The 23383-nt window shown below is 32.0% G+C and overlaps 2 protein-coding genes across 2 annotated transcripts; both read left to right on the top strand.

The window, feature by feature from the left end:
- The first annotated feature begins 1236 nt into the window (after nt 1-1236).
- On the top strand, nt 1237-16942 carry LOC126739980 (ionotropic receptor 75a-like). Its single transcript, XM_050445824.1, has 6 exons — nt 1237-1347; nt 1404-1597; nt 4044-4339; nt 4400-4630; nt 4682-4968; nt 16713-16942. The coding sequence occupies exons 1-6, from the start codon at nt 1283-1285 to the stop codon at nt 16909-16911; spliced, it is 1272 nt and encodes a 423-aa protein (XP_050301781.1). The 5' UTR covers nt 1237-1282; the 3' UTR covers nt 16912-16942.
- On the top strand, nt 9344-10382 carry LOC126739985 (uncharacterized). Its single transcript, XM_050445830.1, has one exon. It carries the CDS (start codon nt 9364-9366, stop codon nt 10273-10275), a length of 912 nt encoding a protein of 303 aa, XP_050301787.1. The 5' UTR covers nt 9344-9363; the 3' UTR covers nt 10276-10382.
- Nucleotides 16943-23383: the final 6441 nt, after the last annotated feature.

The following is a 23383-nucleotide window of genomic DNA, read 5'->3' as shown; positions in this document are numbered from 1 at the left end:
GGCAGTTAAGTATTATAACTTTTTTAACGATGTAATGTCACATTACTATTGACTATTTTAACTTTTTTTTGTAATATATAGTATAGGTGGATATTTTTTAATATTTCAGGCTGTGAGCGACGACGCGACTATACTTCTCATAGAATGTGCTATTTCGCTTTTAAATAAATGACTTTTAAAAAATATCACATATAGCAAAACTTCCAAAAAAAATTCTTCCAAAAGTTTGTGGAGTACCAAGCTTGCAATAGCTTTTATTTATCAAATAATTATAACTTCTAGTTAGAAATAATAGCCTATTTTAGTTTTCTAATTATAAATAGTTCCTTAAGAGAACTATAAATATGCAATATTTAAATTTTAGTATTATATATCCTACCTTAATATTACCTTAATAATCTATTAGACCCTCATAGATGCAGCTTACATCAAATATTAACCGATCGATATCCCGAACCCCTTCATCAGCAATGTCTACACAAACCGCCCCTTTCGACGTAATTACCCCATCCATAACAATTCCAATAAATCTTTTATGACATAAATTATGGGCAAGTAAATGGGAATGAGTGCTTTGAAACCCATTAGTTGATTATCAGTTACACTACCTCATTTCGTTAAACATGATATTACAAAAAATACTTGTATTGGGGGTCATTTTAAATTATAGTGTTATTATAGCACATAATGAAGTAAAGTTTATTACAGAGTTTTTGAGTCAGAACAATGCACCTAAAAATGTTTTGGACAATTTGTGTCTAAGTAAAGGTAATATCTTAGTTGAGTAACTTAAAGTATGTTACTTAAATATTTTTAGATGAAAAACGAGATCTGCAAAAATCACTTATTCAATATAATTATCGATATTTGAGTTATTCAGATTCACTTTCTGATCCAGATCTAGAAAACCAGCCTTATTTTTATGTTATACTTAGCAGTACAGAGTGTAACTTTAATAGCTTTATAAATTCTGTAAGTCACATGAAATTAAAACAACATTTATTTCCGAGTATAATGATCAATATTCTAGGAACGAGTATCGACACGTTTAAAATATCCCAATATATGGATAGTTATTGGAAACCTGTCAGAAATTATATCTAAAAACTATAATTTACCAGTTAATAGTTTTTTTATTATACCCTCGTTTAATGGAATTAAAAATACGGCCGACTTAAAAACTATTTATAAAATTAATAAAAATGATAAACATTATATTGAAGAACCTTTAAAAAATACAAATGACGTTAATATAGTTGAAAACAGGAAAAATTTTCATGGTATGCCTTTAAGGGTGTCTTATGTGATTCAAGATAAAAACACCATGAATCATTTAACAGATTACAGGTAGCAGAACTTAAAAAAGTGCTTTGGTCGCTATTAATTTATATTTAACATTTTAGAGATAAGCATTTAGATAACCTAACAAAAATCAACTTTATTTTGTACAATATCTTATGTGATCTATTAAATTGCACTCAGATACCACTCTTTACCAACGGGTGGGGTTTCGAAACCAAGAACAAAACTACCAACCGTACTACGTTTTCACATGGAATGTTTGAGGACCTCATGTATGATAAATCCGATGTAGCAGGTATATTCAGCTTGATTTAAAGCAAATGTATCTCTTATAATAAGTGTGTAATAACTCTGAATAGGGAGGTTTTGGCGTTTTTAATTCAAAAATATAACTAATTCATATTATATTGCTTGTACAACTATCCAATTTATTTTTTATCCTTCTGTTAGATGTCACCAAGTCCTAAAAATTAAAACTTATCTATTTGAATGGTTTACCTTTTCAGATCCAGTGACTTTTAATTATGTGTTGAAGCATGACTCTTAGATGGCTCCACATTAGTTTACCTCGAAATAAGGTTCAAGGACTAAAACTGTTCTTATTGGAATAGCTACAGACTACGTCAAATTAACTATTTTAGTACTTTGCAGTACTATTACAGTACTTTTATTATCAATAATAATTTTATAACTACCACTCTCAAAGAAAGAGAATTGATCTTCCTTACTATCTGTTCTTACGGATGAGTTTTATGGTGGTAATTTCAAATTTTTAGCTCAGATGAATCATTGCAGGCAGGAACAGCTCTTAATGATGATTTAGAAACTATGTTATATGTATATGTTAAAAAAACTATAAGTAAATTAATTTCTTAAAATCCTAGACAATACGAAACAAATTAGAAACTAAAATTCTAACTACTAACAACACTTATGCATACATGAGATCAACAATATAGAAATATCCCTGTACTACTAAGCAGAGAAGCCCTACTAACTATACTATAGTTTTAAAAATGCTAAATAAGTAATAACTTAATAATTTATTACAGACAAGTCCAAAAATATATGACGGATTGGAAAACAAACATAAATATTAAACTATAAAAAAAAATTACATATATGTTTAAAGTAGTAGTGTCAGAAAGATGAAAGACAAGTACATAGCTACATATCATAGATAGTAATAATTTATCGTAATTTAACATGTAAGTGTTGATTATGTCAGTTTAATGAGATGTGCAGTAATTTTTGGTTGTTAAATTATGTTAATTTTTTTTCCTTGCCTGCAACGTGATTTATGTTACAGTCAAAAAGCGCCGCCTCATGATCTGATATTAAATATTAAGGCTTTAAGGGCATAGAGCTAGACTATCCAGAAGAGATACTTCACTATCTTGAAGAAATATGCGGTTTCCAAACTGTAGCGTTTTATACTAGTAAAACCAACTATTCACAGGAAAGTAATATAAGGGGATTTGCAGATACTGTGGCTGCTCTATCTGTCCGAAAACCTAGAATCTATTTACCATTGCTTTGGAGTTGTACAGATTTACCGTAGATAAACCTTTCTTGCTTTTGGGAAAAATTTGATAATTTAGTAGTCGACGTGTCTACATAAACTAGCCGAAATCTATATTAAAGAATAATAAAAGTGCATTCAAAGCTTGGACCCTAATAACACAAAAACATGCCAGAAACATTTGCCTGCGACAATAGAAACATGCAAGCAATGAGCCTATTTACTTATCTACAGATGTACCAGAAAAGTTTCTAGCAGCGACTATGTCACCTTTCTCAACGTCTGTATGATTTCTTATATGGGATGTTTTTGCGACATTTTAAAATGTCGTATGTATGTCTTTAATGCATGATATATTTGCTGTGGAAATATACCACAAATGTTTCATTTGATATAGCATTAAATGAATTTTATTCATACTTTTATGATATAACAAATACCAACAACTACACCTTTCTTACATAAATATATTGTTTTCTAAGTTTTTATAACTAGTACAACTAATTTCATTCACAAACGCAGAAACTATTTTGTTGCAATCTGAAATGTTAAAACGTAGCTTAATACTTCTATTCTATATTCTTCTGAGATTAAACTGCATCAAAATTATTAGAACACAATTAGCACCAGGTTGTCACGTCACACTAACAAAAGCCTAATAGTGTCCTTGTAGCTAGTGCTGCCAACGTAAATTTGGTGTCTTTCAGTTTTTAACCAATAATTAAAATATAATTATGTCATTTCTATGGCGGTTAATTTAAATACATAATTTAGATAATTCTGGGATAGTTTTGCGAAATATGTCTAGAGATTTAAGCGAATTGGTGGTAGTACGCGACACTTAGAAACTGCATGTTTAAAATTAGCGCTCTCGGATTTTTCCTGTTTTTTTTTTTAAATATCTCAAAAACCTTTGATGTGAAACATTTTGATTTTTTATTTTATGACAGCAATTCTTTCCGTCTGCAAAAATGAATGTTCAAGAACATCATATGAAAATCATACCAGCAATGTCTTACAAAAATCATCGCTAAAATGTACGATTAATCTCAGAGACATTGGGTCATAAATATTACTTAAAGGGTATGTTTCTGGCTTGTCCTGTTTTATCTGGGGAGATGCTTCTTTGCATCTTGGTATATTTATTAACAAAGACCAAAATATTTCTAATTCTTAGTGATCTTAGTGTTTTTTATTTAAAATTTTTCTTAAATTTTAGGAACTGTTTCATTTACACCCGCCACTCGACTTAAATATTTTAAATATATGTTTGCACCGATCAAAGATTTTTCCGTACATTTTGTATTTCGAGCACCTCCACTAGCCTACTATACCAACTTAGTAGTGCTGCCATTTGACACCATGGTATGGCTAACTATTGGAATTGTCCTAGTTTTCTGCTGCATTCTTACCAATGCCATTTTCCATTGGGAAGTGAAACAAGAAGAGTTTGCTGAAGACCTAGAAACTTATCAGGAAAACGAGCCGAGTTTCTTGGATGTCGTTATAATGCAGGTATAATAGGACTTAGATCTTAAGAGTTTTAGATCTAGATTTTATGTAATATATTTTTAGATCGCGGTGATCTGTCAAATAGACTTTTTCTACGAACCAAAAAGTATCTCTGGGAAAATTGCCACGTTCACAGTATTAATATTTTGTACCTTCATTTATACCGCATTCTCAGCCAGGATTGTTTTACTTCTACAATCAAACACCAACAAAATTGATAATTTAAATGCCTTGTACGCCACTAACTTTGAGTTTGGAGTTGAAAGCCAATTATATAATATATTTTATTTTAAGGTTAGTTAACTTTTAAATATTCAAATCTTTTTTAATACTGAATTTTTTTAGGAGCCCAGTGATCGTAGTGATGAAACATGGCGTAAGAAAATTTATGAAAACAAAATTAAAAAAGGAAATTCTGAAAAATTTTTTGGAGCTGCAGAGGGAATGCGACTGGTTAGAGACTCATATTTTACTTTTCACATTGAGCAGACTGTCGCCAACTATTTAATCGATAGATCATTTTCGCATACTCAAAAATGCGCCTTAAAGTTTGTAGAAACAATTTACAAAGCTGATATTCCATACTTGGCCATTCCTAGGAATTCACCTTACATGGAATTTCTCATTGTCAGGTAACTCATTAATAAATATTTAGCCTTAAGATTTTTTTTCAAATATTAAAAAAAGTCAAAGTATAATAATAATAATAATAATAATAATAATAATAATAATAATAATAATAATAATAATAATAATAATAATAATAATAATAATAATAATAATAATAATAATAATAATAATAATAAATTAACAACGACAACACCATGTAATAACCAGGCAAGTTGGATAGATGAAGAGCGACAAAAGTCTCAACTTTTCCAGCAAATGCATCATCAGCCATTTACCGTTGAAGAGGTCTCCACTATAATTAAAGGCCTTCACAACTGGAAACCCCTGGTCCAGACCACGTACATAATTGTTGGATCAAAAAGCTGTGGTCAACCCACAAACAACTGACCACACTAATAAATGATCTGCTGATGGAACCGAACAAACTTCCAACGTTCCTCACTCAGGGATCAACTTTTCTGCTATCAAAAGATCCACAGAACACACAAGATCCAGCGAAATATCGGCCAATAACATGTTTGCCAACACTGTATAAGCTGATAACCGCGTGTCTTACAGAGCGCATATACCAACATTGCGAGGACAACAACATTATTGCTGTTCAACAGAAGGGATGTGCTAGGGGAGACATGGGCTGTAAGGAGCAATTGACCATCGACTCCGTAATGTGCAACCAGGCCTATAGTAATAAGAGAAATCTCTACACCGCCTATGTCGATTACAAGAAGGCCTTCGATTCTATCCCACATGAATGGCTTATTGATGTTCTTAGGATATATAAAATAGATGAACGCATTGTGACTCTACTGGAGAGCACAATGGCGATATAGAGCACAACTATGCATCTACAACTTCCTACTGGAGAGAGTATTGAGACAAACACAATAATGATCTGTAAGGGTATATTCCAGGGCGACTCTCTGAGTCCACTTTGGTTCTGTCTAGCCATGAATCCTCTATTATCTCGACTCAATTCCACCTCTTACGGCTTTGCTATTAAGAAGAATAGTAGGGAAATCATCAAGAGTCAATCATTTGCTCTATATGGACGATCTAAAGCTACTGGGTGCCACTAGTAATCAACTGGATCAGATGCTGAACATTGTGGAGGAATTCTCTGCTGATATCGGAATGAGGTTTGGGCTGGATAAGTGTCGTATTAACAACATTGTACGAGGAGAGATGCAGCCGGGATCCTTCGAGATGCAGGATGGCCAAACTATAGATGCCATGGAAGAGGGTGATACATACAAATACCTGGGAATGGTGCAGGCAGCGCGAATAGACCACCGAACAATGAAAGATAAACTCACTGCTGAGTTTACAACAAGAGTAAAGCACATAGTCAAAACGAGCCTCAACAGTAAGAATCTATTTAAGACGTTGAATACGTATGCCTGTACAGCACTAACATATTCCTTTGGAATTGTGGGATGGAGCAAGACGGACATCGAGAACTTGCAACGGAAGGCACGAACATTATTGACTAAGGCTCAAAAACACCACCCTCGAAGTGCCACAGAAAGAACTACGCTACCAAGACATCAGGGAGGTAGAGGATTGGCAGACATTGGCAAACAGTTAGACCGACAAATTTCAGTTCTGAGAAATTTCTTTCATGAAAAGGCTAGATCGTTCGCTCTGCACCGTGCTATATGCGAGGTCGATGACTCTACACCTCTGAAACTGAAGAATCGCGAAATCAAAAGTCACCACGTTACTGATGAAGAAAAACATCTATCATGGGCACAAAAACCACTGCACGGGAGACACATCAACGAGGTTAGCCAGGGACATGTCGACACCAACGCGTCGAACTACTGGTTAACTTCGGGATAACTGTTTCCCGAAACGGAAGGTTTCCTCTTGGCCATATAAGACCAAGTTATTCCAACTAGAAACTACTTGAAGTGCATTATTTTGGATCCTTCAGTACAGAGTTACAAATGTCCATATGGATGCCGAGTGACAGAATCCATCCAACACATAACGGGAGGATGTCAAGCGTTTGCCCAAACTGAGTATAAGGTACGTCATGACTGCGTGGGAAAAATACTGCACCAAGAACTTGCAGTTAAACTGAACCTCTTGAGGACGGACAAAGTTCCATATTACAATTATACTCCAGAGCCAGTTCTTGAAAATGGCGAGTATAAATTGTACTGGGACCGAACTGTTCTCACCGACCAAAGAACTGTCAACAATAGACCAGATCTTATCCTAGTGGATAAGCGACTAAGGAGAACCACACTGATTGACGTTGCTATACCTAATAACAATAACCTCAAAGGAAAATACAACGAAAAGATCATCAAATATCGAGATCTTAAAGGGCAAATCAGACGGCAATGGGAGATGGAGCATGTTCAAACAATTCCGATAATAATCTCGTCAACTGGACTTATACCAAAAACCCTTGTAGAGAACCTCAAACAATTGGGACTAAGTGAGCACCACTACAAAAACATGCAAAAAGCGGTGCTACTGGGGACAGCACGGGTCGTCAGAAAGTTTATGGGTTCAGAAGACCGAACACCATCCAGGGCCCGACAACCTGGAAAGGGTCCCCTCAGGGCTTAATCCTTTTGATATCTTAGATGTCTGGGATGAGTGAATGTTCCCCGTAAAATGGGAGTGTGATTGCCGCAAGGCAAAAATAAATAATAATAATAATAATCTTTATTCAAGGATAAGTATACCTATCTATATACAATAAAAAGGCAAAAGTGAAGTTGAATTGATCTTCAAAGTAACCAACTTACATAAAAGAATTAAAATTTGCTTTTTTTTCTCTTTTCTATAATCTCTCATAAAACTATATGATGTATGGGCACAAGATATGATTATAAGGGGAAATATCTAATAAATAAGCAGATTGGGGTAAGGACGAGACATACTTTTTAATATTGCAGTATTTTAAAAACTTAGAAAATTATATAAAAAAGTGGAACTGGTTTTAAAATTGACCCCTGACGGATACCTGAATTAACGCCAAGATAATATGATTTCATGCCATCCAAAACCACCCGATGCCTTCGATTCACAAGATAATTTTGAATCAATCTCATTGAATTAAGCTCTGATAAAAACAAATAAGATATTCCAAAACTAGCTGTAGAGTGCTAGATGCGTTAGACAGGTTACTTAATTGTTACTTATTTCACCACGTTTTTTATTACGATCTACAACCATTAAGACAGACTCACCCAGGCAAACTGTCAGTCACAAAAATAAACTTATCAAAATTAACCTAAAATAAGGCTGCATTCACAAGTGTGTATCTAAATAGTTGGATTGTTAATTCAACAGTACCAATAACGTTCCAAGCAACACACGATATTTAAATAGACGTTTGTTTTTGGTTTATACCATGTACATTTTTGGTTGAACTTCAAGTACAAATATTGGATAAAATGTCCGCGTGATGTATGTTCAGGAATTTAAAATTATATTTATATTATTCACGTTTAACAAGAAGGTTTATTACATGTTAATAATACTCAATTGTTATTTGATAAAACTTAAACGTTTAGGTATGGTATATTGTATACTATTTAAAGATGTTTGCAAAATGGAATGAGCTTCTAAACAAATATACTATACTCTACCATTAACAAAACGATAAGTATTAAGTTATAGAAAATCAGTTTAAAACATTCTATTTTAATCGTTAAATAATTGTTGATATGAAACTTATAATAAAGGTATCTATTTAAGCTTAAATTGTGGCATATTATATGCCATAGAGAAAAGCATAAATAACCAAACTAAAGATTTTTTATCACCTATAATTTTCTTAAAAATAATTTTTCTCTCAGGCAATTTGTTTTCTGCAAAAAAAACGGTCAAAAATCATTGTTTTTTAAAATAATACGCAAGAGTAACAGCAGGTTTCGTTTTTAATATACAATCTTATTAGACAGTTTGTTTATTTAAATTTGATATAATTATATATATATATATCAATATTTAGTCCAAAAACAGCGTTATTAGATTGGATAGTATCAACAAAAAACAATGATTTTTCAGAGGAATTTTATCAAATATTTGATGTATAGTAGTCGAGTTGTAATCCCGTGATATTAATTTTTTTAATGCCAAAATTTTCTCTCTTTTGTAAACAGAATAGTATATGATATATACAATTCCGTTTTCAATTCTACAGTTAAATAAATCATACCTTGACTCATACCGTTTTTTAACCCATTTACCGTTTTCAATAAATCTAAAAATATCATCCGTTACATTAAGAAGAGACATTTAATAATATCAAACTACATACACTCAAATTTATTTAACATCTAATTACCTGTAAGCACTTGTAGAAATAAGTTAGCATCCGTTGTAAAATCGATTATACACAATATTAAAATGACGTACGTCAGTCACCTGACAAAATGTCAACTGAAGAAAATGAATCGATCCTTAATGAAATTTTCAAAAATGAAGAAGATCAGCAAATCGTGCTCTCAATTAGAGAAGAACTTATGGAAAGGGTAATGGACGAATGCTATAAAAGTTACATTAAAAGTCAAACTATAAAATTTGTCGTGCAGTGTGCCTACGATGCTTTATTAAAATATTTGTCATTTGAGTGTTACTATCATCCAGAACCGCCCGATACATCTACGCCTATTTGGACTCCTGATTTGCCGATAGAACCTTCTCCAAAAGACACGTGGGCTGCTGATGCCGTACCTATTAGATATGTTGATTATTGTGAAGAAGCACCAGATATAATATATGAGAGCCGTTCGATTTTTACCACCCCAAGCAATACGAAGACTGACCTTACATTCGATTTCACAGATCACCAATCAGAAGTATGTCCATGTATTGAGCATCTGTGCATTTGTAAGAAACCGATTGAGAACGTATGGGAAGAAACTAGCATATCCAACTCATCACCACCATTTGAATCAACAAAATACGCCAGTACGGTGCCACTAGATGAATATTCAATAGTAGATGATCAAAAGTTAAATAATACGGATCAATCAGTCACTATTAGCGAATCATATTTTTCTAGTTCCGAGTTTACCAATCAAGTACCAAATATAGAGGAAACCACGACAGGAAGTCAAACGACATATCATAATGAAAGTAGTATCAAAATGGATGCAGGTGAACCTAAAATTATGTCCAAACCAAAGTTTAGAAAGCGTTCTAAAATTAAAGAAGAAGCTGATAAAAAAATTAAAGTCCCGGATAGCTTATGTAGAGGATCTATAGCAAGTGACATTATTTTGCCTCCAATCAGAGTTAGTACAGCTTTGCATTCGAAGATGAACACACAAGAAAAAAAATAATGTGTCCTATTATTATGGCAAAAGCATGATTAATTAATTTTTGATTAAATTAAAGGTTTTGATAAAAAAATAGAGTTATTATGCAATAAAAGTAAGTTTTTAATATATCTGATAATTTGAAAATCGACTTTCTAGTCGACTTTTACTCATTATTATAGCCAACAAGATTTTCAGCTTTTTTAATACTCTTTTGCAAAGAGGCATCAAAATCGAGATTAAAATATTATTCACGGTCACCAATATTTCCTTTTGAAAATTAAGTCTTAGTAACAGAGCTCAAACTAAAATATTGCAATAATTAATCAGTATATTTAGTAGCCGGTTTAATAAACTCAATAGTACCTTAATTAAGATAACTAGCAACTTGATTTTCAATTTACTTAAGTGCCACCAAAAGTACTTTTGGGTTGTTGCTTACACATTCTTTGTTAATGGTAGTATCATTTATAAGATACAATATTCTTAAGCTATGTATCTCCATAAAAATTAAAAATAATATCCTTTTGCTTTTACTGAAACCACCATTAGATTGACGTTGCTTTTTCTTATATTTAAATTGGCTTTAATTAAAAAATATGTAACTTAGAAACTATCTCTTATCATTTTTTTTAGCAAAATAGTTGTTGTTATTTTTTGACTATAAGCAGACTAAATGCTAAACAGACCTGCCTCTAATTTTACATATATCTACGTTTTAGTTTGTACATTTGTACAGATTTTGTTAGATTTTCAATTTTTTGAGGGTGACCTGTATGCAAAATTTAACATATTACATTTAGAAAAGATTAGTTTACATATGATATTCTATATTTTTCAATTTGTATAAAAATGATAGATCTTTAATAATGCAGAACATTGGCAGGAAGTCCTTTAAATTTCTTATAAGGTTGGATGAATTGGAATGACGAAATATTATTTGAATATGCGAATGATAAATGCTTAACTCTAATGTCTTCCTTCAACACATTTACTAAATTACATGCATTCGTTGGTGTCAGATTCAATTTTGCCCGTTCTTGGTTCAAAAAAGTCAATGCATGTTGGATTGACTAATATCCAATAGTTTTGATCTTCAACAGTATTTCTATCATTGCATATTGCACAATACGAATTTTTAACTACTTTTATATTATATGAGAGATATCTGATATTGCCATGACCGATAATTCCATTAAACGTAGTATAAGTACTCTTACTAAAGTAAATTTAGTGCTACTAAAGTAGGAGTAAATTTACTCTTCTAATCTTTAGACTGAGATAAGGATATATAAATGAGAGTTCGACTTTCCTACCTTTTTCTGTATCATCGCTTCATTTTCCTAATAGTGTCTGGATCGCCTGGCAATAATGTTTTTCTCTCTTAACTTGTCAGAATATATTCGAAAAATAACACTTTATTTCCATGCCTTTCTAATCTTTAGATTGAGATAAGGTTATATAAAGGGCTTAATAAAGATTAATAAAGAATCTCCAGCCACCATGGAGGAACTGCAGTTTTTAATTATGGAACGTAAAGCCAAAATCTCTGCATTAAAAGAAAATGTTTCGGTCTTAAAGTGAAAAATCCATCGGAATTTTATTTGAATTATTGAATTATTGATTTCTTACAGGCAATTGAGCATACATTTTCTCTCTTCTTTTTCGTCTTCTTCTTCTTCTTCTTTTTCTTCTTCTTCTTCTTCTTCTTCTTCTTCTTCTTCTTTCTAAAGACGTCAAATGCCAGTAAGAAATTATTGATTTCTTACAGGCATTTATGAACAAAGCTTCTATTTTCTTCTTTTTCTTCTATTTTCTAAAGATATCAAATGCATGGAAGAAATTATTAATTTCTCATAGATAGTCGAACATAAAGTTTTTCTCTTTTTTTTATTCTTCTTCTTGTTCTTTTTTCAAAAAATGTCAAAAATGCCTGGAAGAAATTATTGAATTCTTACAGACAGTTTAACATAAAATTCCTCTCTTCTTTTTCTTCTTCTTCTTTCTAAAGACGTCAAATGCCTGTGAGAAATTATTGATTTTTCACAGATAGTTGAGCATACATTTTCTCTCTGTTTTTAATTCTTCTTCTTTTTTTTTCTTAAAATATCAAATGCCTGGAAAAAATTATTGATTTCTTACAGACAGTTTAGCATAAAATTCCTCTCTTATTTTTCTTCTTCTTCTTCTTCTTCCTAGAGACGTCTAATGCCTGTAAAAAAATATTTATTTCTTACAGGCATTTATGGACAAAATTTCTCTTTTCTTCTTTTTCTTCTATTTTCTAAAGATATCAAATGCATGGAAGAAATTATTAATTTCTCATAGATAATCAAACATAAAGTTTTTCTCTTTTTTTTATTCTTCTTCTTGTTCTTTTTTCAAAAAATGTCAAAAATGCCTGGAAGAAATTATTGAATTCTTACAGGCAGTTTAACATAAAATTCCTCTCTTCTTTTTCTTCTTCTTCTTTCTAAAGACGTCAAATGCCTGTAAAAAATTATTTATTTTTCACAGATAGTTGAGCATACATTTTCTCTCTGTTTTTAATTCTTCTTCTTTTTTTCTTCTTAAAATATCAAATGCCTGGAAAAAATTATTGATTTCTTACAGGCAGTTTAGCATAAAATTCCTCTCTTATTTTTCTTCTTCTTCTTCTTCTTCTTCCTAGAGACGTCTAATGCCTGGAAGAAATTATTGATTTCTTACAGGCAGTTTAGCATAAAATTCCTCTCTTCTTTTTCTTCTTCTTCTTCTTCCTAGAGACGTCAAATGCCTGTAAGAAATTATTGATTTCTCACAGATAGTTGAGAATAAAGTTTCTCTCTTTTTTTTTTCTTTTTTTAATTCTTCTTCTTTTTCTTTATAAAAATATTAAATGCCTGGAAGAAATTATTGATTTTTCATAGATATTCGAACAAAGTTTTTCTCTTTTTTTTATTTTTCTTCTTCTTTTTTCTGAAAATGTTAAATGCAGTTGAGCATAAATTTTCTCTCTTCTTTTTCTTCTTCTTCTTTTTTCTAAAGACGTCAAATGCCTGTAAGAAATTATTGATTTCTCACAGATAGTTGAGCATAAAGTTTCTCTGTTTTTTTAATTCTTCTTCTTCTTTTTTCTAAAAATGTCTAATGCCTGGAAAAAATTATTGATTTCTTTAATTGGATTATTGATTTTCTTTCTTGCCCAGAAATTGAATACCTGAAGAAAATGCTGGATGATTCGTGCAACAAAAACTCTATTTGAAAGCAGTATAATTCTTTGTTGTACGAAAAAATCTCAAACCTTGAAGCTGTTCAAAAGACAAAAAGTAAATAATGAGACAAAAATTGAGATCGATATTGACAGATAGCGAATCGTCGTCTTCTTCTTCTTCTTCTTCTGCCACCACCGGTGTCAAACGGACTTGATCATCAAGGTCATATAGGGATGTAGCCACAGTATCGAAAAAAAAAGTAGCAAACACCATTGGCAACAAGAAGAAAAGTGACTTTACATTAGTCCAGCAATAGAAAAAGGAAAAACTTGGGAACAGGGGACAAAGATGAAAAAAGAAAAATTTGAAGGTAAGGGCAGGAAGGTTTGGCTTCATGTTAAGGCTTAAACGCTTTGCTACTGAGGCAATAATTAAAAGTTTTATATTATGTAAAAAGGAGGGTTTCGAAAGCAGCGACATCTTTGTGAAGGAGATACCCACGGAAGATCGCAGGCTGAAAAAGTTTTTGGTAGCGTAATAGTTCGTAGGACGATAGTTCCTTTTGTCCAAATATACGGACTTTTTACAGAACATAAATAATGAGTTAGGTTTTAAAAGAGGTAGCAATTTTTATTAAGCAATAACATAATTGATGGCACACCTTGCAAATATTAGTGAAATTAGGTTTTAATGACAGCCCTAAAGTTCCCAAAGATGAAACTCAAACTTCAAAGCAGGGTTTGTATTACTTTCAGAATGTACCTATATCCTCAAGTTTGCATTGTTGAGTTTGATGTCATCGCTTTGGTAGAAACATGATGTCTGATGATGTAAGTAGCAGTGCACTTTTCGCTGACAATTATAATATATACAAATGTAACCGAAGATTGTGGTGCATTGTTGGCCCCCTTCTTAAAAACCGAGATTATTGATGTTGGTAGCCTTTTCTCCATATCTAATTTACATTTCACTCCAAACAACTAGCTTAGTTTTTGAGCAATATACAAACAAAATTTCGAAATTGTTTATCGAATTAATTGGTTTTTATTTCATGTTGTCGTCCATGGATAATTTTTAGAATGAGTTAAAGATACTTAAATTTTTTTTTTCGAAAACAAAGCCAGATATGAAGATAATATAAGATACGAAAAAGTTGTATTTTTAGTTGCTTAAATACAAAAATAAATAAAAAGCTGCAAAATAATTATTGGCCTTGTTTCTTTCTCAACAATAAGCATGTGGTGCCCACTGACACGCCACTGGACCTAGTAATTTCAATCTAGTTACAGCTAAATAAGCGTCTTATAACTTCAAATAACTGCACCAAATTTTAACCAAATCGGTTTAAGAATAGTTGTAGTATTTTTAAAAAAAAAAACCGTTATTTTTTTGAACCTTCATCGGCCTGTATCTTAGAAACAAAGCAACTCCCGACATACGTTCATAGGAACTTTTTTTCATAAAACGACCTAACGATTCACCCTGTATAGTTTCATACCGTAGTTAGGAAACACCCTGTATAGATTTGTTTTCCTATACGTCTAATGGTTACAGAAATGTTCTTGTAATGGGTGATTTGAATGTGCCCCTTTTTGATACTGATTAACCTGATAACAAGGCTTGAAATTATTTTAAAATTTTACTGGCTTAATGCAATTGACTCTATATCTTTCTAATCTTTCTGTAACAGACATGAGTTGGTAACTTATGACTATACACCCCTATTAGTTGAGGATAATCATCATCCTCCACTGCCCATGGTTTTTGATTAGCATAGTAAAGCTCAATAATTTTGCAAGAAGTAGTTCATGTAAATGCTATAACTTTAGGAAAGCTGATTTTCCCTCTATGCATCATTGCGTAATGTAGATTGGTCATCCTTGGATACTTCAAACGATATAATTATGGCTAGTATAATTCCAGTTGTAAAAGCTCAAGAGTTCCAGGAAGAGGAAATTTCCATCCTGGTATTCCTCTGAACTTAAACTTATTTACATTCATAAACTGATATTCTGGATGTTTACACAACTACACAATAGCTAATTCCACCTTACATATTGCAGAGTTCTCTGAGTTGGAGATTGATGATGCTCTTAAAAGAAAATGAAGGATAAATGCAGCTTAAGTCCTGATCAAATGCCTTGCTTCTTGCTGAGGGATTGTAAGAGCGTGTGTCTGATTGTATTGAATATAGAGCCAATATTCATAAAATGACTGTTAGCATTTTTGTTTACTGGTTTCTTCAAGGCAAGGAAGTATGTCATATTATTGTAATCCAAGAAAAGATACGTTTTTATCAATAGCTTCTTTAGCTAGATAGTGAGCAATTTAATTAAAAATAAAAGTAAGAAATTATGATTTTACATAACATAGTTGATTAACCAAAGATATTTGAAAAACTAAATGAAAAATTATCAAAAAAAATCATTTGTACTATTTTTATTAAATTTAAATTAGCTTGGCTACAATAGTGTAATTAGATTTTAGTAATAAAATGTTCCGAAAGGTGCCAAGCACGTTCTGTATACTCTGAAAAACGTCAATTTCTCAAAAAAAAATCCAATCAAAAACTCCTTAATTCTGATATTAATAATGAAGCTAAATTAATCTGCTTTCTAAAATATTTCATTCTAAATACGTAGACACACTTAAACCTTCAAAACAGTTGCTATTTTTGGCTATCCCAAATCACAAACACATCGCTTTTTAAACCGGTGAAAAATTTCAAGAGAAACCTCTACAAAAATTAGCAAATATTATCGAAATTTAAGTTTAATTTATAGCTTGAATTTATTTAAAATCCTTATTATATGACAGCAAAAATTTGCATCTAATACAGAGTGCGTCAAATGCAAATGTAGCCAATACTCATTGTAATTCGCCTTCACGTTTGTATGTTTCCGAAAGATGGGTTTGCTAACTCATTAGCTTATTTCAAAATTATGGTTTACCTAATTTTTTACTATTGTGCTAACAATAAGTAACGACAAGTTTTTTTATAAATAGTTCAATACAACTAATACCTATCCCAAAAAATTAATTTTACTCTGTTTAAACTTACTTCTTTCCCCAACCTAGCTACTTTCTCCCCTATTCCAATCTTTTATAAATACCAATCTCCAATTTTTGTCTCTCTGCTTCTTTCTTTTTTAAAAATAATTCTAGAGCTACAAAATAATGTTTTAATATTTTTAAATATTTGTGCTTACAATGGTTTGCGATACGAAACTTAACTTAAAATACTTAAAAAATTATATTTTTTTTTAGTTTCAGAAGACTAGCAGAAACTGGTCTGCACAACAGAGAATACCGAAACTGCTTTACTAAAAAACCATCATGCGAAGGCAGAACTAATACTTTCGTAAGCGTGGGCCTTATAGAATCCTATTTTGCCTTTTTAGTTTTCGGATGCGGTATTTGTATCAGCCTAATATTACTTCTGCTCGAAAACTTAGTTTTTAGATAAATAATTATATGTAATGGCTTTGTAGGACGTAAATAAATCTAAACGCAGCATCCTCTATAGCGTTTACTTAATTATTTTAAGGACCATATAACCAGATACGACTACCAACCGTATAACACGCCAGACTTGATGCGTACAGAAATATTTCTTTTACCGAGGGCATAAATCGTAAAGAAATTTATTCAAATTTATTTATTAGCATTCCGTAATACCGTCCAGTGGCATACCGATAAATTTGGATCCGTATAATTTAATTTTATGGATTTTAAGAACACATTTCTTCAGAAGAAGAAGAAGTTTTGATTAATGAGTAGTAAAAAAAATTAATGAGCAACCATATTCACTAGAGCTAAGTTAATTTTAATACTAATTATGTCTTATTAAAATAAATATAAAAAATATAGATAATTATGGATACTTTTGCAGGCTGTTTTCGTTATTTTAATGTTAATGGAATGGGGTTTTCGTGACAGTTTGTTACTTTCTTGTAAATCTAAAGATGCCGTTAACAACATTTTGACAACCCATTTAGTTCTTAAGATAGAGGGCATTTTTGAAAATGTTGCATTTTGGGACTCCCGTCGTATCTCCATTATTCTTAAATATATAATATGCAAATAAATGACAATTCTCTAAATTTAAATGCATAATTTAATAGTATGCAACGGCTATTGTTTAAGACAAGAAACAAAAATAAATGTCAAATATTTGTCGACCTTATCGGTTTTTTGTTCGATATCTGGTCTATTTTGCAGAATCAGTTGACTAACGTTCTTTTGGTATTTTTATTTAATGGATATATATCAAGATCTTCGAATAAAGGCAGTATATGAAAATCACGAAAAATATTATATGCTGGTCGGTTTTATACATAATAATGAAAATTCTGAAGAACTTGGTAATTATTATGACTTTAAGGACATTTGACCCCATTAACGTCCAGTGACTATTCAACAGAGTTTCAAGAACAGGCGCTGTTCGTATAGAGCCTGTGATCAGCTGTCTATTGTATCTTACGCGACAACAAAGATTTCTTCATTTAGCCTGATCTCTTGAGGAGTCCTAATCACTGAAGGAAAAATGTATTCTTTTTTAAAGATGTTTCGACCCCAAACTTCTGTATGTCCCAGTAAATCATATTAAAGAGATTACACTCTCAACAAAAAAAAGCTCCCACTATCGAAGAACTATACCAATCAACTCCTGGTTTACTTACTTATAATACTGAAGCAATAAGGAATTCCTGATAATGGAAAAACTCCAAACTAATTTAAATGTGCAAATGAGACCATTAAATTCGACAAACTAGAAGCTGAGAATTAATGCTGAACTCGCGCTTGTTTCGAAATGAGTACCTGTGGAGCCATCTAAGAATCAGTTTTCTAAACATTAACAAGGTCACTGAATCTGAAAAGCGAAACGTATATGTATAGCCGGTTTCCCTATGGCGCCATCTAATAGTCATAGATTAATACATGAATTAAGGTTTCTAGAGCCAAAATGGGAACTATTTAAATGAATATGATTTGGAAAGAATTTAACTGAATATAAATATTATTTATATAAATTTCATATAGTGCATAATGTTTGAGAGAGCACAACAAGGCCTCTTTGGAGTTGGGGGTGTCTTGTTTTATTTTAGGCAGAAGATTTTTGAAAGAGGTCTTACAGTACATAGATATTTAGAAATCCTCGAGAAAATTTTTCCAGAACTGCTTAAAAAGATTCCATTAGCCCAATATAACGCTGTTTATCTACAACAAGACAGTGCCCTTGGTGACAAGATGTCAACGGGTTATTTTTTTCTGAATTAGAAGCGCAGCCTATGAAATCGAATGCCAATTACAGAATTTCATGTTTCTGAGTGTGAGAAGTCATTCTTTGAATATGAGAGCAATTGTAAAACTAAATATTTTGCTCTAAGAAAACCCCGCAGCTTTAAAACAGTTTAAAACATAAAAATTGTTAAGAGAATTTTAATTTCAATTGAAGATTGCAGGTACCCAAAATAATTTATGGAGACGGTTTCTTGAAGAAATGGTGACCAATTCACATATTGTCTTTTTTAATATCTAACAAAATAATTGCGTAGTTAATTTACTCCATTTAAAGTTCCAGGCTCTAGCTGCTAAATGTATCTATTTTTTTTTAAATTGCTTTACTGACGAATGAAACTGACACGTTACATGAATAAAATAAGATGGCTTGCATTCCATACCTACGCCACTGACAAGGCAAAAACGCCATTCCAGAGCTGCCGGACTTTAAATCATTTTAATAATTCGTGTCGTTAAGTGAAGAGCTTGTTCAACTTTTAATGTTAGTCCAGATCTTTTATTGTCCACTTGTCTTCTCCGCTGCCTGTCGTTTACTCGATCTTATGCTGCATACCACTTACGTGGGCTGATGGTGATGAAATGCCATCTTCTTTTCTCTTTGCATTGTCATTCTTATCTTTTTGTCGTTTTGCATTTCAAACATATGTATAGCACGCATTTGCATACATTTTTTTCTTGCTACTTAGTTTGTCGAGATTTATCAGAAACTATACGAACAGACTTGCAATTAAAATCATTATTTTTTAAATGTACTATGAATTGTAAGTATGAACGAAGATGTTTGTCGACAGTATATAATTTTTTTATTAGTTAATTAATGTAATGTTATTATAGTTTTTGAATTTTCCGTTTCTGTCCAACTCTTCCTTTCTGCCATGCAACATTTTCCAGTAATCCAAATTCGATAAATTCTTAAGTAATTTTAATTGATTGTAAGAGTGTTCTCTTTTCTATTAATGAATACATTCGTACGTATGTTTCACTTCGTCCTTCAAATGACAGACAACAACAACGACAAACAGAGAGTTAAACTTTGGATTGTTTTAGTTTTGCAGCAACAGGTCTAAGGAATTATTAAGTTTTAAGAGAAATTTACTGTTTGTCGGTAAAAAAAGTAAAAAATATATGCTGAAAGGTACAAAAATATATGCTGAAAGGTTCACCATCAAGGATAATCGACATATTCTTCGTTACCTTTCATCTACTCTAATTCGTATTCCAGCTCTTCACCATTATTATTACGATAGGTACTTTCTAGTAAATACTTGTACCAATATAAGTCCAAATCCTCTTCCCCATTTTCTCCAAAATGTGGTCGAAGTAGAGTTCTAATATTGGCTTATTTTTTTAGGATTTACTTTTTTGTATAAAGGTATGTCAGGTAACTTAATATTTGGAGAGGTTTCTCCTCTTTTAATTAAATTTTGTTTCGAACTTCTAATATTAGTTTCAAAATTTAGATAAGTTTCTATTCGTATGTCTTTGCCAATCTTTGTCAAAATATTCTTTTACTTTTTATATTATCTAATAATTTTTGTATATTTTTTGACGTTCTTTAACATTGTAAAATTTTCAATTTTTTCTAATGGTTTAACAAAGCCTACTTCTCTATATATAATTAATGGTAGTTTTCTTTAACTTTAAAGACAGACTCCAAAAACCCTATCTACGCGTAAACAGCACTTGCATTACACCTACCTTAAAATCGTCAAATATGGAAGTACACTCAATGACTTATTTAGTTTTGAAACAGAATTATAAATTCATAGCTCAATTTACAAGGGTCTTATTACAAGTTTTGCTAAAATACTCATATATTAGTGGATCTTAGTGTACCTTATAGAGGAGAATCCAGTCTTTATATCGTAATGACATTGAATAGTAATAGTAAAGTCATACCAAAATGACAGAAGTAGGTACATCGCACGACCTTTCATAGAAGGTCAACGTATTTTTCGGAATTATGGTCAGCCGAGAATATAAGGAGCCGCGGCCCTATTGGGCGGCAGCTGACAGTTCAGTTCGAAATATTAGCGCGATATTTAAGTCGGATATAAATACTAGTAAATGCGATGTATTTACATAAATATTACTAACAGTTGTAAATGGTCGTATTTACTAGTATCAGTGTGTTGCTAGTAAACAGGATGCTAGAGGAAAAGAAGGGAGGAGCGAGGAACCGAGGGCGGCTTCATATTATTTGAGGAAGGCTATGACCCGGACTGGTGCAAGCAATATTAGTCAAATTTTGCAAAATTTAAAAAATGAATTACTAGAAGATTCTAGTAATTCTTCTTTACGTTGACCTTGAGGAAAGATGCTACTGTAATCTTGCGAAGAATGATTGAAGAAATATTAGGTCCAATGCCTCTGGTGTGGATAACATAACTCGCCGTATGTTACACTTATGTCTCCCTGATATACTGGATCATGTCTCTCATATTATAAATTGTTCTTTGGAGGTAGGATATTTTCCTGAGGCCTGGCGTGAGTCAGTGGTATATCCGATTCCCAAATCCTACAGTCCTGAAAGTGTTCAAGATTTCCGTCCGATAAGTTTGCTTCCCGTAATCTCCAAAGTTCTCGAAAGAATAGTCTATATGCAGCTGTCATCATTTTTAATGTCAAATAATATCCTCCCTTCCCATCAATCTGGTTTTAGGAAACATCATAGTACAGCTAGTTCACTTCTAAATGTCACCGATAATATCATGCGAGCTCTTGACAAAAAGATTTCAGCCATTATGATAGCTCTTGATTTCTCGAAGGCATTTGATGTCATCGATCATGATTTGCTTGTAGCGAAACTGAAATATTATGACTGAAGTGAGGTTGTTTTGTCCTTTTTTAAAACTTACTTATGGCGTAGAACCCAGAAAGTGAGGGTGAATAATGAATATTCTGCTTCAAAAAATATTATTTCTGGTGTCCCACAAGGGTCGATCAACAATGGGCCCAGTGTTATTTCTTATATATACTTCAGATTTACCCGGTCTAGTTGAAGATTCTGAAATACATCAGTATGCTGATGACACTCAATACATACATTATTTTGACTCTGCTAATTTTGATAACGTGGCTGATACTATTAACACTGATCTGAACGTACTAAATCAATTTTTAAAAAAGCATAACCTTGTCATTAATTCTAATAAAACAAAACTGGTTTTGTTTTCAAACCGAGGATCACATAAAAATATAATGGAAACTGTTCACATTCAATTGGATAACGAAACTATTTTGTTCTCTGATACTGTGAAGGTTCTGGGACTTAAAATAGACAATTCTTTAAGGTTTAAGGAACATGTTAATACTCTTCTGCAGAGGTGTTATTTACGCATGCGTATGCTGTATGCAAATAAACACATTTTAAATTTTAAAACTAGGAAAAAACTTGTAGTGGCTCTATTTTAAATTATTGCCTTATAGTTTATTATCCTTGCTTAGACCAAATAAATCGTTACCGTCTGCAACGTGTGCAGAATACTTGCTTTAGATTTATTTTTAACCTCGGAAAGTTTGATCATGTATTAGACTCTATATTTCAATTGAGGTGGTTAACGCTACCTTACCTATTAAAATTCTTTACTTCTACTTTTCTTTATCGATTATGTGTTGGTCAAAGACCTGAATATCTTTTTGAAAAGTTAGTACCAAGAAACCAGGTTCACACTCGAAATATTAGATACAATATCTTGACCATGCCGCACCATTCCACGGCTCTGTTCGAGCGATCTTTTACTTATAATGCCGTTACGTTCTTTAATACTTATAAACCAATATTTAATACTTCGTAAAATGTGTATAGGAAATATTATAAACTTTTGTTTTTAAATTAATCCAAAATATAGTCTAGTATTCTAGAAGATAAATACTTGCATGCATTTCGAGACGCGTTATGGCCAATCGCAACTAGAACATGAGTACCACACGCATTTAAAAAATCGGTGCCAATAGTCAAAGAAGTCTATACAACTATTTAATACATAACACGTGGTTCGACTGCCTTATTCAGATATTCAGGAACAAACCGTAGAACATTTGGCAGTTCAAGCATACATTGATAGACTCCGCGATGGTAAAATGAGGCTAGTAGATGCACTAGCCCAGGCCCTTAAATTCAAGGTACCATTTTAAAGTTACCAAGAACACGAACAAGGGCTAGGCTTGTATCCTTCAAATGATTCCAGAAGAGGACAAATTTAAGAAGTCGGTTAAGCGAATTATTAAGTAGGCTATCTATATTGATCGGCAATTCATGAAACATCGACTCGTTCGGATGTAAATTTACCTCCATTTCGCGTTATTAACAATTTTGTTAGGTCAAAGGTTTTGTGAGGTTTCGGTTCGCAATTATAAACTTTTAAAGTTTTACTCCTATATCTATATTCAAACTACTATTTTTCTGCCTGTTTAAATTAAAATTAAGTAAGACTGCTTGGTATGAAATCCACTTTAGAAGAATTACGTTCTGCTTAAAGTCATTTATCGTAAGTTACCAGTATACGATGTACGTACTATAATATTTAATATCCTGCAATACAAATCTTACTACGTTCTAAGTTCCTTAGTCTACCAAAAAGAGACTATTATAGATAAAATAAAACTGTTCGTAATAAAAACCTTGTGGTACT

This window comes from Anthonomus grandis, chromosome 8, assembly GCF_022605725.1.
Source record: "Anthonomus grandis grandis chromosome 8, icAntGran1.3, whole genome shotgun sequence".
In the NCBI taxonomy this organism is placed as follows: Eukaryota; Metazoa; Arthropoda; class Insecta; order Coleoptera; family Curculionidae; genus Anthonomus; species Anthonomus grandis.
The sequence above is the reverse complement of the archived record's forward strand: the minus strand, read 5'-3'. Positions and strand labels throughout refer to the sequence as shown.